Source organism: Muntiacus reevesi, chromosome 1 (genome assembly GCF_963930625.1).
Source record: "Muntiacus reevesi chromosome 1, mMunRee1.1, whole genome shotgun sequence".
NCBI lineage: Eukaryota > Metazoa > Chordata > Mammalia > Artiodactyla > Cervidae > Muntiacus > Muntiacus reevesi.
The window spans coordinates 201,263,527-201,280,470 of record NC_089249.1 but is presented as its reverse complement, the minus strand read 5'-3'; the positions used below and the strand labels follow the sequence as shown (position 1 = coordinate 201,280,470).

At 38.7% G+C, this 16,944-nt stretch overlaps 2 protein-coding genes across 4 annotated transcripts in view; both read right to left on the bottom strand.

Moving 5' to 3' along the window:
* Positions 1 to 1,972, bottom strand: part of MEIKIN (meiotic kinetochore factor) — a 136,381-nt gene extending 134,409 nt beyond the window's left edge. The window contains exons 1-3 of the mRNA XM_065918164.1: positions 1,861 to 1,972; positions 1,595 to 1,688; positions 1,098 to 1,185 (exon numbers count right to left, since the gene is read on the bottom strand). Coding sequence (XP_065774236.1) covers positions 1,098 to 1,185; positions 1,595 to 1,688; positions 1,861 to 1,972 — 294 coding nt within the window. The remainder of the gene's footprint in view (positions 1 to 1,097; positions 1,186 to 1,594; positions 1,689 to 1,860) is intronic.
* Positions 1,973 to 5,926: 3,954 nt separating this feature from the next.
* Positions 5,927 to 16,944, bottom strand: part of ACSL6 (acyl-CoA synthetase long chain family member 6) — a 65,735-nt gene continuing 54,717 nt past the window's right edge. For all 3 annotated transcript variants that reach the window (XM_065918155.1, XM_065918152.1, XM_065918154.1), the window contains one exon: positions 5,927 to 9,545. In XM_065918155.1, the coding sequence (XP_065774227.1) occupies positions 9,408 to 9,545 (138 nt within the window). In that variant the 3' untranslated portion in view covers positions 5,927 to 9,407. The remainder of the gene's footprint in view (positions 9,546 to 16,944) is intronic.

The following is a 16,944-nucleotide window of genomic DNA, read 5'->3' as shown; positions in this document are numbered from 1 at the left end:
TTAAGGTATATAAAAACAGTTTCTGTGATAGGATATCTACTGATATATAAAACGGCAAAACCTTGGAAACAGTCTCAACCTCTCAACCACAAAAAAAGTTATAGAAATTACAGTATGCCTATATATAAGACAAAGCACTATGCAGACACTAAAAGCCATATTTTTGAAGATTATTTAATGTTAGAGGAATTTATACAATAATTTGTAAAAAAAAAAGTTTTTAAAGGCACAGGAAAAAAATAAATGGAAGGAAAATACAAAAATTAAAAGGAACTGCTTAAATATTCTTTTTGCACATCTTGAATCATCTGTTAGGGACACTTAACACCGTTAAAATCTGGGGAAAAGACTTTTTTAAAAAATGTGTTTTGTCAAAGTTGCCCTCCCCCAAAAAACATGTCATAGAGAAATATGCAAGCTAAAATGCTGGACTGTGACTATCAAATTTAATGCTAATGTCAGATGAGTCACCAGTAATTTTTAAAATCTGAGTTTCTCCAAACTACTGCTCCAAGCAAGAACACTGGAGTGGGTAGCCATTTCCTTCTCCAGGGGATCTTCCCCACCCAGGGATGAAACCCAGGTCTCCTGCATTGCAGGCAGATTCTTTACCATATGAACCACCAGGGAAGGCCAAACTACTGCTACACATCTTTAAACTATTTTACAGAATCCATATTAAGTACATTAGATCAAGAAGTTACATAATATTCTAATGATAATGAATCCTCTGTTTCTAATTTTTAATACAAAGTCAAATGAGAAAACATGAAAACGACTTTGAAACGTGTGCTACCAAACATAACAGAATTACTAAGAAGCATTTTATATTTGTCACACAGAAAATTAGCCAATAATGAATATCTCTTAAATCTTTGACAAAGCAAAGAAAAATAAAAATGCATGGCGATGAGTCTACCAGAATTAGAAATTTAAGGCCCTATCTAAAGCCACAGCATCGGTATTTATAAAAACACTGGAAAGTTATGTAGTCTCTACTGAACAAAGATCATATTATACTTCCTTTCAGAGGTACATTAGGTACCACTAGTCTCTGCACTAAGTTTACCCGAGGACCAGAGGAGAAACATACGTACACTCAATAGAGCAGTCTTCTCATCCTGGGTCTCTTCACTAGTGCTATTTTCATGCATGCTTTTCTCTCCTGTAACTCTTAACTCAGTGCTAACAAACAAACAACACAATTAGTTTGTAGTGTCTGGACTTGGCTCTCCACACTCCAGATCACTGATCACGCTGTTTAGAATCTGAAAGGCTCTATGGGGTCATCATTAGCCAAGAACATAGTGTGTGAATTGTATCAACACCCAATACGCCAGGTATGCTTTCCTGGAGATTATATCTCACTTGCCTTTGGGCAACTTGGCCAAATTTCCTTCTTTAAAAAAAAAAATCTCTTTCCTAAGTCAAATTCCTGGTTCTGTGTTCTGAGAAGAGCCAAATCAGAACACGTTATTTCCTTCACTGACTCTTTTTCTTCATTGACTCTTAGAATGAGAGGTTATTAGGATCAAATCAGTACTGAAATTTTGAAGTGGCCAGAGGTATGGAGCTGTTACTTGTGTATACACACCTCGGTGGCCCAGAGCTGCCACCTCCCTGACCACTCCGCTCAGATTTTTCCGCGATTCTCCGCAAACCACGCGTTTTGCCATTTCTTTTCAGGCCTACAGACAGGGTGACACGTTTCAGGATAAAAGCCTCATAGGCCTGCTTGCAGGCCTTGGGGAGGGCCCTGGGGCTGAGGCCCAACCGCCCCCGCCCTTGGCTCTTGACCACCCCGCATCCTGCGCCATGAGCCAGCCCCGCGGAGCTTACGGTGGGCAAAGAGCTTTCGGCCGGGCCGTGACTGGGCCTCCGCCTTGCCCGGGGCACCTAGACCTGGCTTTGGGGTTAGGTTGAGCCTACCGCCAGCCTGCTTTTTGCGGGTATAGACCCCTAGTGACCACATTGTCACCCCACCGCCAGGCCCCAGAGGCCTCTTAGCCCTGGACGGCCTGTCTCGTCGTCTTTCTGCGGAACCGAGCTACAGTCCTATGGAACCAGGGTCCAGGCCTGTGGGGCAGCCAGAGAGGAACGGAAAAGGTGAGAAAAATCAAAAGGCCTACAGCGCCAACCCCCCACGCTGGCCTGGAGCGGCCGGCCTCACTCCCGCCTTTTTATCTCCGCGGAGTCGCGCGGCGGCTTCTGGGAAGACGCAGTGATGTGGTGGCTTCTGGGAAGACGTAGTCAACTGGGCCCAACACCTGGTACTGATACTTGGGCCAGTCTCCTTAGCAACATTACCAGGAAGGCCATGGTAATGGAGTTTGAGGTCTCTAAGCACATAGAGTCTACCTAGGGGGAAGCCTGATTCAGTGCAGGAAGGTGAGAGAGGAATGAAAGTACATTACAGTGACAGGGAATGTTTTCTGAGCACCTCAGTCCCTAGAGCCGCCAATTTGCTGTGGAGCCATGGTCACTTGAGAGTCTAACCAAGCATTAGAAGTGCGTAGGTTCCAGGAGGTTTCTTCTCAGGGACAAGCAGAATCTCTGACCCCAGCCTAGAAGCTACCTCCTGGACATCTCTGAGTAGCCTTGTGGTTAAGGTAGAGAGTTCCACAAGGGCTCCCGTCCTAGTGCCCTGAGGCTCAGGTCTTTTTCTCTGCCTAAAGGGAGTAACATGGGAATGACCACTCACTCCATACACTGAAGATAGACCATCTGGCTGCATCTGATAAACATATTGTGTATTTAATAACCATCTTCTTATTTTTAAAAAATGACATTTCACAACTGGAGCCCATTATATGGAGTGAAGTAAGCCAGAAAGATAAAGATCATTACAGCATACTAACACATATATATGGAATTTAGAAAGATGGTAATGATAACCCTATATGCAAAACAGAAAAAGAGACACAGATGTACAGAACAGACTTTTGGACTCTGTGGGAGAAGGCGAGGGTGGGATGTTTTGAGAGAAAAGCATGTATATTATCTATGGTGAAACAGATCACCTGCCCAGGTGGGATGCATGAGACAGGTGCTCGGGCCAGGTGCACTGGGAGGACCCAGGGGAATTGGGTGGGGTGGGGGGGGGAGGTGGGAGGGGGGATTGGGATGGGGAATACATGTAACTCCATGGCTGATTCATGTCAATGTATGACAAAACCCACTGCAATGTTGTGAAGTAATTAGCCTCCAATTAATAAAAATAATTGAGAAAAAAAAGCATACCAAAACAAAAACAAAAAAATGACATTTCACAACATTAAAACATGCTATTTGTACAGATGAAATTAGAAAAACTCAGACTTCCGTGATCTTCCAATATTGTGTATGTAAGCACACATATAGCCACAATATTTTCATAATAAAATCACTGGATTTTTAAATTCAAAATCTGCTCATAGAAAGTCACTTATTAATTAATAATTAATCATTAAAATTTAACTTTGTAAAGAATAGAGGGCAGTCATTCTTACTTTATTACATATCGTGCTTTGAGTCACTGAATTAGTACTTACTCAGCACCTTACTCTGTGTCAGGCATTATGGTAGGTCCTGGGGTACAGAAGTGAAATTAGAAATGGTTCTAAATAGTCAAGGATCTCACAGTTTTGTTGTTGTATAAAGCAATTATCATATTTCAACATCTTTTCTCTAGTCACATCCATACACACTGACAGGCAGTCTGTAGTTTACAAGCCAGGTTTCCAGGCTCCCCTCTCTCCCATTGGAGAATGTTGTTTTTAAAAAAAAATTGTGGAGTTCTTAATTTTAGGAGGTATGGATCCTGGAATGCCCAAGACATAGAAATGGAAGAAATGGTGGAAAAGGAAAACAGCTTGAAGCAAAAGCTGATCTGCCCTTTGGTGGCACTATTCTCTAGAACCCTCTCTATACTGAATTACATTCGCTGAGGTGCCATCAAGTCAGGATTTATGGGAGTTAATGCCCAGGGCTTCAAAACTTGAAATAACCTCCTGTGTCATTCCTTGAGCCAAAAGTGTCTTTAGAGATGTTCTGGTTGTCCCCTCAATTCAAAGGTGAGCAATTAGGACACCTGTCTTAGGAGGCTCATTAGGACAGGAGGTTGGCATAGGTGGCATGAATCCCCTAATATTTGGCTAGTGTGCTTGTCATGCTCCCATTCCTCCCAACACATGGCTGGGAAAGGGGTGGGGGAGGAGAGCAAGGAAAAGAGCTTGAAGCCTTAAATAGCAAGGGGAGGAGGAAACTGTACAGTCAAACTTGGTTAATTTAAAGTTCCGCCTGCCCAGCCCACACAAGGAGAAAGAAATGTGTCCCCTACCAAAGGGTTAAGTAGAGCGGAGGTATCTCAATCCAGTATCTCCCTCCACTCTATCCTCAAACACACAAATGATATTTCAAGCATTCAGTCATTAAGTGTTAAATTGAACATCTTCCATTTCCCTGTTATATTGTTTCCATATCTATACTTAGAATTCTGCTTTCAGTGTTTCAGTTCAGTCATGATTGTTTTGACTGGATTTGGAAGTCATGGAAATGCTAACTTCTATGGGCAAACAGATTCCAAATTTTTAAGAGATTTCTGAAGAAAGCTTTTGGGAAAACAGCCAGTTCATGGATATAGGATTCCCTGGAGCCCAGAGGAAATCTTTCAGAGTACCATTTTCTTATCAAGTGACCGCCCCCCAAACCCCTGCAACCTGAGTTCTGAGCAGTTTCATTTGTGGTACCATCCACAGGATTTAGGGTTCAACTGAAAAGCAGCTGATTTTTGCTTAGTCCACAGGGTTGGGAAAAAATAAGTGATAAATGAAAAGTATCTTCAAGTATTGCAGTTAACTATGCAACCTATGTAAAAGGGCCAAGGGAATTTTTATTCAACAGACATTTCTTGAGCCTCCATGATGGAACAGACTTTCTGTGCTGGGGCTACAACCACAAGCAACTAGTCTTAGTGGGCATGTGGCAGAGGGTCAGTTAACCATGCAACCATATGGGAAGCTTCTTAGAGAAAAGGGTAGTTGAACTGAGATATAAGAAATGAATGATAGGAATTAGGGAGATTAAAGGAAAGGGTATTCTATGAAAAGGAGACTAAAATCATGATGCTTTTAGGCCACTGCAAAAAGTGGTTGGCATAACTGGAACCAAGACTCTTTGGAGGAAGGACTGGAGAAGAGACCCTGGGCCTTATGTGCTGAACCAGGGAGTCTGAACTTTACCCCAGAAAGTATGGGAAGTCATTGAAGGAATACTAAGCAGGAGAGTGGCATGACCAGATTTTCAATTTAGAAACATTGCCCTGACTCAAATGTGGGTGGTGAAATTTGAGGAAGCTGAGGTGGAAACAGGAAGATTTAACTTTAAAAGCACTGTAATATTCCAGACAAGAGATGAGAGGGGCCCCAGCTACACTAAAAGCTTAAGCTTTGAAAATAGGAGTAGATGGTAGCAAATATATGGAGAAGGCAAAATCTGCATAATTTAGACACAGCAGAATATACCATTTTAAGAGTGTACCCACTGTGTATGGGTAAAAGACATGGAAATACTGCTTAAGGGCCATTGTGATGGAAAATTTGAATACAATCATGTGTTCTTTTAAAATATAAAAATGAATTAAATCCTGGATACACTTAAATCCAGGACACATTTATAATAGCAAATGTGCAAAGAAAAGGAGAGCTTCTCTGGGGGGACCATAAGTCTTTGGAGTTTGGGGATCCTTACAAAGGATGTAGAGTATGTTGCCTAGTGATATAGCTTGATTCCATGTTTACCATAAGCATTATGACCAGTGATCACCAAATATACTAACATCAGAGGATTATGCTAAATAAATATATAAAATAGTAATTATAAGCAACTTTGAGAAACAAAAAAATCTTTATTTTTTACAAAAGTTTTCATAAATGCATTGTATATTTGATATGCATGCTATTATAACAAAGCAACTAAAAATATAATTACAGTTAATATACTTTTATGCATATTTAAAAGGTAACTTTTAAATTTCCTCAATTTTTAAAAATTGAAAGTAGAATAAGCAATTCATCAAAAAAATATCCATTTCCCCTCATGCAACTGCTACAATGACTTAACAAGAAAAATAAAAATAATCAGTCAAATGAATGTTTAAAAGCCACTGTCACCCCATGAAAACCTTTTGTTTGGACCAAGTTTAGAAATGCTTGTCTCCAGGTAATATGTATCTATTGCCTCTGGGTTATACCATTTATGTGTTCTCATTAGGGCTTTGTCCTCACTTGAACGCTAATTCCATTCTTACTGTGGTTAACTGTAGATTCACAGAGAGGACTGTGTAGCATACTTGAGAGAAAATTCTGACTACCGGGATCATTTTTTTTCTTTTCACCTATATGCTTTCTTAAAATAGAAACAGGCAAGAAAATATACCAGCTTAATTCAACATATAGTTTATCAATTTTATATATAATTCATTTTTCCTGAGAAAGTAAGTTTGTAAGTGGTCTGTTTTCATGCAAAAATAGTTTTCCATTCTTTACATTCATTTCATAGTATTTTGTATTCTAAGTAACTACATCACATTTGTGCTTTATATTAATACATTTGGAAAATAAAGAATAATTCATTTCCTTTACTGCTAGAAACAGAAAAGATTAGAGACTCTTTGATGGGTAATACAATCAAATTAAGTGCTGACTTCAAGTTGCTAAAACATTACTTGACTATGAAAATTGCAATGACAAATTCTATTTTTTTCATGCTTGCAGTTTTACCTAAATTTAGAATGAAAAGTTGACCTGCTCATGTAAGGGAGACTGGGTATTTATTCCTTAGATTCCTGAGTTCTTGAGTTCCTAATATGTGAGGCTAGGCCTGCATACCACACCTGGTCAGTTTCCTCTGTCACCTGGAGGAAAATCACAATACAATACAAAGATGACTCTTATGGCAAAAGGAAAGAAAATAGTGTATATTCTACTTTATATCTTTATAAACAACAATATCAGTTTGTAAAATGTGAGAATTGCCAACAAATTTGAATGAGAAACAGAACAAAGGCCAAACATTTAAGAACATGTTTATGCTTAAGTAATTGATTGCTGTTACACCTTTGGATTTAAATTGGATCTGATGTACACTATGAATGTAAATATCTTAAGTACAGAACCTTTTTCTATATTGGTTAAAGAGAAATACAAACTTTTTCCCCTCAAAATAAAGTTGGGAAATCTGAGGCAAGAAGGATTTTCTTTCATTAACACATACTGTTTCATTTCTATTTTATTAAAAAATTCAGTAAACAGAGGAAAAAATAAATGTACATGTAATATATTTAAGGCCCGCTGTTTATACTTTTCTCAGCACATCTCCAAGAACCTGTTTATATGCCCAAGTGTGATGATTTTCATGAGGATTAGGAAGGCTAAATAGAAACTTAAGATCTTTAAAGTGAGGAAAAGAAATCTTAAGTTACCCATAATCAATTATCTCTATTATTAGGTAAAAATTGAATCAAAATAAAATGGAAATTATCTGCTTAAAATTACACTGTCTAAAATCCTTTGTAAACAAAGACAAACATGAAATTTAGTTGAGTGGAAGGACAAAGGGAAACAGCTTCATTTTCTTCAAGATGTGAAGCTATTCGCCTTTAAGACAGTATGAATATCCAACTCAGGTAGTGATTTTCTTTTAATTAGTCAAATATATATTAAATTTAAAAAATTAATGTTATATAGATGTGGCCTTGGACATTTTTAGTATTTGTTTGTTTAGAAATGCCTTTAAAAGTTAATGTGCATAGAACTGGGTTATTTACCACAAGTAAAATCTTAAGTGCAAGCAGTGGGACTGCAGAGAGATCCAGTAGAAGGAATATGTAGAAGACTGGATAAATACATCAAACAAAACTGGGGCTGGTCCACTATTGCAAAGACTGAAATGTATCATCTCTGGTGCAGATTCATCTAGTAAGCCTGTGTGATTATGCAGTTTCTAACCCACAGCCTTATTGACAGTATGGATCTGCTCCCGGTGAAAGGAGCTTCTGGACTGTGACCACTGCCCCTGTCTATTTTCAGATCCTGGCTCTACAGATTAAAACACTTTAAAAACACTTTCCTAGGGACAGTTTCTTCTTCAGATGCAGTCTGTAGCTTAGGACTTAATTGCTGTTCATGCTGGGCTTTAATTATGTGACACTGTTGGCACCCAGGTACAAGAAGTATTTGAGCACATAATACAAGAGAGGAGGTTTTCATGCGTACTTAGAAGTGTTTAGAGATTCTGTGCGTGAAATTATTCCCCAAGGAGACAGTTATCTATGATGGACTTAGGTAGTTTTCTAGGGGTATTTTGAAGAGGTTCTTCAAACATACGTTGTTGAAAAATTATTTTATTTGGAGATGACATCCCCTCCTCCCTACATCCTGCCTTGACAGTCTTATAAGAAAGAGAAACTGTTCAGAATTATTGCCACATATGTTTCCCAGGCCTGGCATAGACATGTTGAAAATGGAAGACTGGAAGAACCCAGCAAGGAAATTTGGTATATTAATTGCTGCCCACCGTGAGAAATAATTCTGGGTTTCTTATCCCAAGTCTTCCCTAAAGCTCCATCCAATGTAGAGTCAACAGACATCTTTCATAATACACGTGGTAAGACATCCATGAATATACACATACTATCCTTGAAATAATTGTATATTACATTACTTCTGGGTAGCTCCTAATATTTTAATAAGATTAATAAATAAGGAAATGGATTGAAAAGTCTTTGTAAAATGTTATGTAAATGTAACATTTAAGAATGTTTGAATTTGCATTCATCATAAATAAAAGTAAAAATTGGACTGAAAACATTTTCACACCAATAAGAATTATTATGTTTAAAGAATCTGAAGTTATGTAGCTATGAAGCTATGTAGAAGTTATGTATCATGTCTGTTTCAGCAAGATTCTGTATTAGTTTTCATTTAAGTCTGATTTAATTGTGATTCTGACCATCAGTTATCAAATAAGGCAGTCCACCTTGCCTCAATATTTGCCATACCTGTTTACTATTTCAAAAATAACTAAGTACAATGTATCAGTTATGTTTTTCCTTTATATTTAATAGAAGTTCTGTGAACATTGAGAATATATTACTTTTAGTGGTACACAGTTCTTAAGAAAAGTCAATTTTTTTTTACAATGCCACTTGTGATATTTTTAGCAGCTTGCTACAATATCATTGTAATAAAAATAAAGTGTACTCAGTGATGAGAGAGAAATATTGTTAAAGACCTCTAGAGACAGGAAAAGGCTCAGTCGTAAGGTCAAGTGCTTTTCATTTTCGGCTGCATCATTCTGACTTGTTACGTTCAAGAACAACTATAATATTGCTACATTGTCCATTATACGAGAAGAACTTTCCTTGAACTTCACATGGAGGTTGAGTAAAGCTCTTCTATTTGTTTTTTGAAGTACTCTCTCAGCTCAGGTCTCTTAGCCTTTAGGGTCGGTGTCAGCAAGCCATTTTGAACTGAGAACATATCAGAATGGATGTGAATGGCTTTAACCTAAAAACCAAATGCAGAATACATCTTTATCAGGAGTATAACACAGCATTCATAGCATACATGGCAGAAGTAGACAGGCATATGGGAATAGAAATACTGATATAAAAACAGGCCTATTTAAAAAGTCAGAGTTATTGTAACAGCATGTCAGTTTATTTGATAGATCTGAAAGCCACCTCATCCCCTTCTTACTCCTCCATTTAGCCAGTCAACGGAAAGGAATGAGTTCCTTACTCTGTACCGGGCACTGAGGACAAGGAGGAATCAGGAGCGCCCCTGCCCTTGGGGAGTGCACGCTGGCATCCAGCAGAGCAGATGGGCAATTACGGGAGAGAATGGTACACACAGGAGGAGGGGCACCTAGTCAGGGGAGCCTTCCCAAATTAGGGGAGTGTTAAAGAACAAGCAGGAGTTAACCAGTCAAGGAGGAGAGGTGGGTGAAGGGCATTCCAGGCAGAGGCAACCACATGAACACAGCTACGGGAGTGAGAAATAGCAGAGTATGAAGAAGGACATCCAAGTGGTTTCTTTTTGTAGTTTCATGAAATAGGAGGCCAAGGAGGTGAGAGATGAAGCCAAATTGGTAGATGGGGCAGTTTTAGAGGAAGATAGTAGGAAGGCACTGAAGATTTTTATACAGGGCAATAACACAGCTGAATACACATTTTATAAAGTTCTCTCCAAGAGAAACGTGAACATGGTTTTTAAAAATGTTAAGACTAGAAGCAGGGAAACCAATTAGAAGGATCTGACCAGTCCATAGAAGAGAAAAAGATAAGGGCCTACGCTTAGAGCAGTGACAGAGACAGTCAAGTAAGTGGTTCTAAGAGAGAGTCAGAGAGAAATGAGATGAAATAAGGAAGAGGCAGTTTTGAGGACTCCCAGGCTTCCGGCTTGGAGGGCTGCATGGAGGAGATGCCATTCACAGGAGAAATATAAAATCTAGGTGGGATATAATGAGTAAACGTTAAAAAAAAAAAAGTTCTGCCAGAAAATTTTATCGCATTATTGGAAGGAGGAATGGAGAGATCAGGTGTAGTGTTCATGGTGCTTATTTCCAAGAGGCAGATCCCAAGCCTCCTTATACAAAGTCTCTCTGCAATGCTGAATGGGGGGCTGGAGCGATAGATCAACTATTCTGGGAAGGCCTGGGCAGGCTCCTCTCATGCAGGATTCCAACTGAAAGAGTCACTGTCAATTCCACAAAGACTTTTATCATCTGGGCTTGAGCTAAATCCTAGAATGACAGTCTCTCCAAAAAATTGTATCCTGACTGACAACTGGGTCTACCTTTAGTTATTTTGTTGAGATAACAGATCCATATTATTAAATAGCAAAGGAATCACTATATAAAGACTTAAAAAATTAAATGTGCTAAATACACATATACTTTCACTTGCTGTTTTGATGAACTGATCATTTATTGAGCAACTACTATGTGTCAGGTATGGTATAAGGCACCAGGGATACAAGAACAAGACACTGTCTCTGCCCACATGGGCTTACAATCTAAAGAGAGATGCTGCCATGTGAATATTACTACTATAGGGACAAGCAGTTGTCCGTCGCTTTGCTAGTATCGTTCCCCACCCTCCATGCTAATAAAACCGGGTTTTGTTTGGGGCCAAAATGGTCTATATGTAAACTATGACAATTCTATTCCCTATTTCCAAGCCTCCCTTGAGACTAAGCGGGTAATCATGAGATCCACTTTTGGCTACTGAGAAGGGAAAGTTTTTGCTTTCCTCATGAAAATTTCAGATATACCTATTTCTACCCACTCCCCCTTATTCCTTCCTTGAATATGGACAATGTCCAAAGCTGTAGCAGCCACTTTGTGACCATAAGGTGATATGCCAACATACCCAGAATGGAGAGCGGGAAGAAAGACAGAGTGCCCAGGGCTTTGAAGACCTGTACCTGCCTTGGACATCCTGTCTTGGACTTCTTATGCAAGAAAACCACAAAAACACACCCTATGTATGTAACATACTGAGGGTATTCTTTCAGAGATGAATGCATTTCTGACATAACCCCTAACCCCACCTGGGTCAGGATTCACTGGAAAGGGATGCTTGAGTTAAACTCTGAAGGATAAGTAGGCTTTGGCCAGATGAAGACAGCAAGGGGAAGGGAGAGGTCGCTCTATGGCTGCAGTAATGGGGGTGTGGGTCACAGAAGCCAGGAGAACAAGAGCGCAAGGTCCCTGTGTTACCTGCGACTGTCATAGGAGAACTGTTACTTAAAATCCATGGGTACAATCAGGAAATGACTTATTTAAAAAAACAAAACAAAATACTCTTAACACCCATTAGGATGGCTATTATCCAAAAGAGAGAAAATAATAAGTGTTGGTGAGGATATAAACAGAATCCTTGTGCACTGTTGGTAGGAATATAAAATAGTCCAGCCACTATGGAAAACAGTATGGTAGTTCCTCCAAAATTTAAAAACAGAATTACCATACGACCCAGCAGTTTCACTTTGGGGAGTGTGTGTGTGTGGTGTGTGTATCCAAAAGAACTGAAAGCAGGATCTTGAAGAGATAATTGTACATCCATGCTCACAGCAGCATTATTCACAACAGCTAAAATGGAGAAGCAACCCAAATGTCCACTGACAGATGAATGGATAAGCAAGATGTGGCAGAGATATATGGTGAAATTTTACCTTATAAAGGAAGGAAATTCTGACACATGCTACAACATGGATGAACTTTGAGGGCATTATGCTAAGTGAAATAAGCCAGACACAAAAAGATAATATACTTAGAGTAGTCAAAGTCATATAGAGACAGAAACTAAAATGGTGGTTTCCAGAGACTGGGGTAAGGAAGGAATTTTTTTGTTCAATGGGTACAGAGTTTCATTCTACAAGATGAAAAGAGTTATAGAGATGGATGGTGATAATGGTTGTACATTATGAATGTACTAATGCCACTGAACTACACATTTAAAAATGGTTTAAGATGGTAAACTTTATGTTATGCATATTTAACAACCAGAAAAAACTTGGGAGAAAATCAATGCATGCAAATAGTCACAAACAGTCACAAAACATTCAACATGTCAAGGACTGTTTTCAAAAATCTCTGATGCCAATGGCCTAGTGTTCTGGCAGGTGGATATTGTGATATGACAAAGAATTCTTTGCTCAGAAAATTCTCCATTGCATTCATTGATTTTTCAGATCAAAGACTCAATATTCAAAGAAGACCCCTAAAACAGCTACACTTTCTACTTTTTAAAAAGCTTTCAAGAAAAATTCTAACAAATTCTGGCATTTTTAAAATGCATGCTTATAATTAAAAACTGTGATGATTTTTAAATGAGCACAACATTAACAAATGAGATTCACCTTTGTCTCTTAGAAATTTGTTCAAATGAAGGAATTCACTTTTGCTGTAGAAAGAATAGCATTTTAAGGGGACCATGTGTGGTGAGGAGGGGAGGACAGGACTACACTAAAACTAAAGCTAGCATTACACGTAGCAGCCTCAACTTTACTTCACACATCTGAAGGATTTCTACTTGGATATCCAATATGAATAGGTGGAAATCTGAGGCTCCTGCCCAAAAAAGAGGCATTATCTAATGTTTCGAAATTTGTAAAGGTCCTTGTAATAAGTGTTTTCTGTGAAAATTCCCCCAGTGATCTTGATATTCAAAGAAGCAAGTATGTAAGTTGGTTGCTGGAGTTGGTAAGGGACAGGGCTGCCAGGTTTTGTACCCTCTGGAATATACTTTTTTCCTAATGTGCTTTTATCAAACACAGATCATCCTAGGGGATGCAAAAGTCACTGGAAACAGGTCCCAAGGGAGATGTTTTTGGACCATAGTACACCAAGAACCAGGGCTTCTGCAGTGGCCACTGCGGATGGGTGTGTGGAGGTGGACGTGGGCATGAAGGTGAGGTGTTGAGGGCAGGGGTGGGATGAAGTGGGGGAAAGTCAGAGGTGCATGGAGGTGGAGTGGGGCAGGGGTAACTGAGGGGGTTAGGTTGAAAGTGGGGGTAGGAGGTAGGCTCTGGCTCAAGCCCTAGACCTACTCGAGCAGCTCTGCTCTTATGTCTGGTACATGTCATCTAAGTTCTGCTACTTGAGTTTGGAAATCACGATTTGATAACAAGACTAGTTAGCATGAAGGAAATATGAACAAAATCCAAATAAAACTTAACCCAAGATACAGTGCTTTAACTTTGCAACTCATGTTTACTGTCATGAAATGAAAAACTAAAAAACTGACAGAGCTAACATCCTTAGCTCCTGATAGAAACAGCAGCATGGGAAGACTTCTGACAAGTGTAAACAATGCATCCACCTTCTTCTGTAAATGAAAATAATATAATTTTACAAGGAGATGCCAATGCCAAAATGTAAATTCCTACAGTGTCCTTGCAGCCTGGGTTTCAGCTTATCTGCGTTCCTAACAGCATGTGGAGAACATGTGTATCCGAGACAAGAGTCTACATTCACTACAGGGACTTGGGTGAACACCTTGGAAAATCCAGCAGTGATAAGCAGAAGCTTCAGACGGTACAGTACGGGGAAGATGACTCTCACACAGAGCTACCAATGCTATTATGCTATTAAGATGGTAAGTAGAATGTAAAAGAAAGATTATGATCTTAGGAAGAAAGAACTGCATCAGCTGGTAGATTCTGAGTATCTGTCAAACCAGCTACCTGCAGCAAGCCTGAAGTGCTGACTGGGGCATCTGCAGGTCACTGTGGCTCTCTACAACAGTCTCTTCCTGAGGAGAGGAAACAAATACAGTCTTGCAGGAAGCCAAGCAATACGGCGCTCAGCTCGCCTTTCAGCCACTTAACAAACAGGTCAAAGTGGCACTGCTGCCAGGCCCTGCTCCAGCCTGACCTACAGCCCTGGGTCTATTTAAATCCTTCCATGAAAATACCTGTACAAATTGCTCCAGTAGCTAAAAATCTAATCCATAATTGGGAAGAAATGAGTCAAAACAGTTCTTTAGCTAACACTGACTTTAACTGTGGATCGCCAACCTAGTTTTTTTTTCCCCCCAGAAAAAAAAAAATTTCTCAAAACTTACCAATTTTCATTTTTTATAAATAATTACATATTTTCTAATAAAACCAAATTGTTGAATTGTGGCGGGGAAAAAAGGAGATGAGTCTTTATTCTCCCATTATGCCTAACACAACATAAAACATGTTTTCCAGTTTGCAATAAGCAAAGTTTTTGTTGTGGAAAGAAGGAAGGAGATACTTGATGTTAGCTCCTTTTCCGAAACTATACTCTTACCAGTGATTTCATAGTTTTTTTTTTTTTTTTTTAATTTAAAGACACTGTAACCCAGATCTGAAAGAGACACGTGCACCCCAATGTTCATCGCAGCACTGTTTATAATAGCCAGGACATGGAAGCAACCTAGATGCCCATCAGCAGATGAATGGATAAGGAAGCTGTGGTACATATACACCATGGAATATTACTCAGCCGTTAAAAAGAATTCATTTGAATCAGTTCTAATGAGATGGATGAAACTGGAGCCCATTATACAGAGTGAAGTAAGTCAGAAAGATAAAGAACATTACAGTATACTAACACATATATACGGAATTTAGATAGATGGTGGCGATAACCCTATATGCAAAACAGAAAAAGAGACACAGAAATACAGAACAGACTTTTGAACTCTGGGGGAGAACGTGAGGGTGGGATGTTTTGAAAGAACAGCATGTATATTATCTATGGTGAAACGGACCACCAGCCCAGGTGGGATACATGAGTCAGGTGCTCGGGCCTGGTGCACTGGGAGGACCCTGAGGAGTCGGGTGGGGAGGGAGGTGGGAGGGGGGATCGGGATGGGGAATACATGTAACTATATGGCTGATTCATGTCAATGTATGACAAAACCCACTGAAATGTTGTAAAGTGATTGGCCTCCAACTAATAAAATAATATTAAAAAAAATAATAATAAAAAAATAAAATAAAATAAATAAATTAAAAAAAAAAAAAAAAATAAAGACACTGTAACATTTAAATTTTATATTAGAATATAATGTTTCACAAGTGTCAATTTATGCCAACTCACTGAAGTATAGAAATTTTCATAATCCTGAAAAATCATTCAATGGAATTATTCAGTGAAACACTTTAACACAGATTATTGCCTGTAGATAATAAATACAAACTAAATAATTTAAGACAGGAGAAATTTTTTTTAATTTAATTAACTAGGGAAATGCTTAATTAATTTCTGATTTAAAGGCAAACTGATTAGGTAAGTATTCATCTCAATGACAGAAAATACAGTAAAAGATATTTAGCAAGGGCTCTGCAGTCAGGATTTGAAAAATAATATTAAGTTTCAAAGTTCACTTTGTATTTATATGCCTATACAAACTAATAGGCCATATAAATGTCAAGAAAATGGTTAAATCATGGTTAAGTATGCTCAAATACTTCTCAAGAACCTATATGTTTTAATTATTGATACAGTTATTTTAAATGCTTCCTATCTACTCATTAAGAAATATCTTTCAAAGATCTCCATAAATTAATGATGGTTGGCCTAGTTCTAGGAATTGTCTGTTTCTGAAAATTAAATTACATTAAATTTTCATCTAATTCAAAGTTTAATTCAGATCAATCCTGCCCAGTAAGTCTCAACTCCTAATGTATCTGTTGAATGATTTAAGCCGTGGGCATGTATTTGGGGTGGGGGCAGTAGGGGAGGGTGCTGTTAAAAAACTAGCAAAAGCCTTATTTGATCATTCCTTTATGAGGAAAGGGAAAAGGACTAGCTGACAATAGATTATGGCTTAACTGGAATAATTTCTGTCAAGCTTTAGAATACAATCAGGAGCACACCCTTCTCAGTTATGAAGCCTGGTTTTTGCTCACCTGTGGTCAGCTGAGGGTACACACTGGCTGCGGTGGGGAGGATGCCACAGACCAACAAAGGGGAGAATGAGAACAGAGAAAATGAAGAGATAACAAACAGCCCTGGCAAAGAAACTCAGGCCTTTGGGATGCCACATGACTTTTCTGTATGTGAGGTTACCATGGCAAGGGCAGAGTAATAGAGCAGAAACTCTGCTTCAGGCATATGGAAAGTCAAGAATGGGCCCCTTCTCAGTAAAAGCTCTAATTGGAGCAATGGTTAACACTGGAAATTTAACCAAAAGTTTCTTTAAACATAATCTTTTTTTTTTTTTTTTCTGTATGTTGAGAATTTATTTTTTTTTATTTTTTTTATTTTTTTCTTTTTCTTTTTTTTTTTTTAATTTTTCAGTGGGTTTTGTCATACATTGATGTGAATCAGCCATAGAGTTAAACATAATCTTTTAAAAGTGGTAGTCCTTTCCAGGAAGGAGAATCTCATAATTCTCCATGTACCCTGAGGCAGGTCACACAGCCC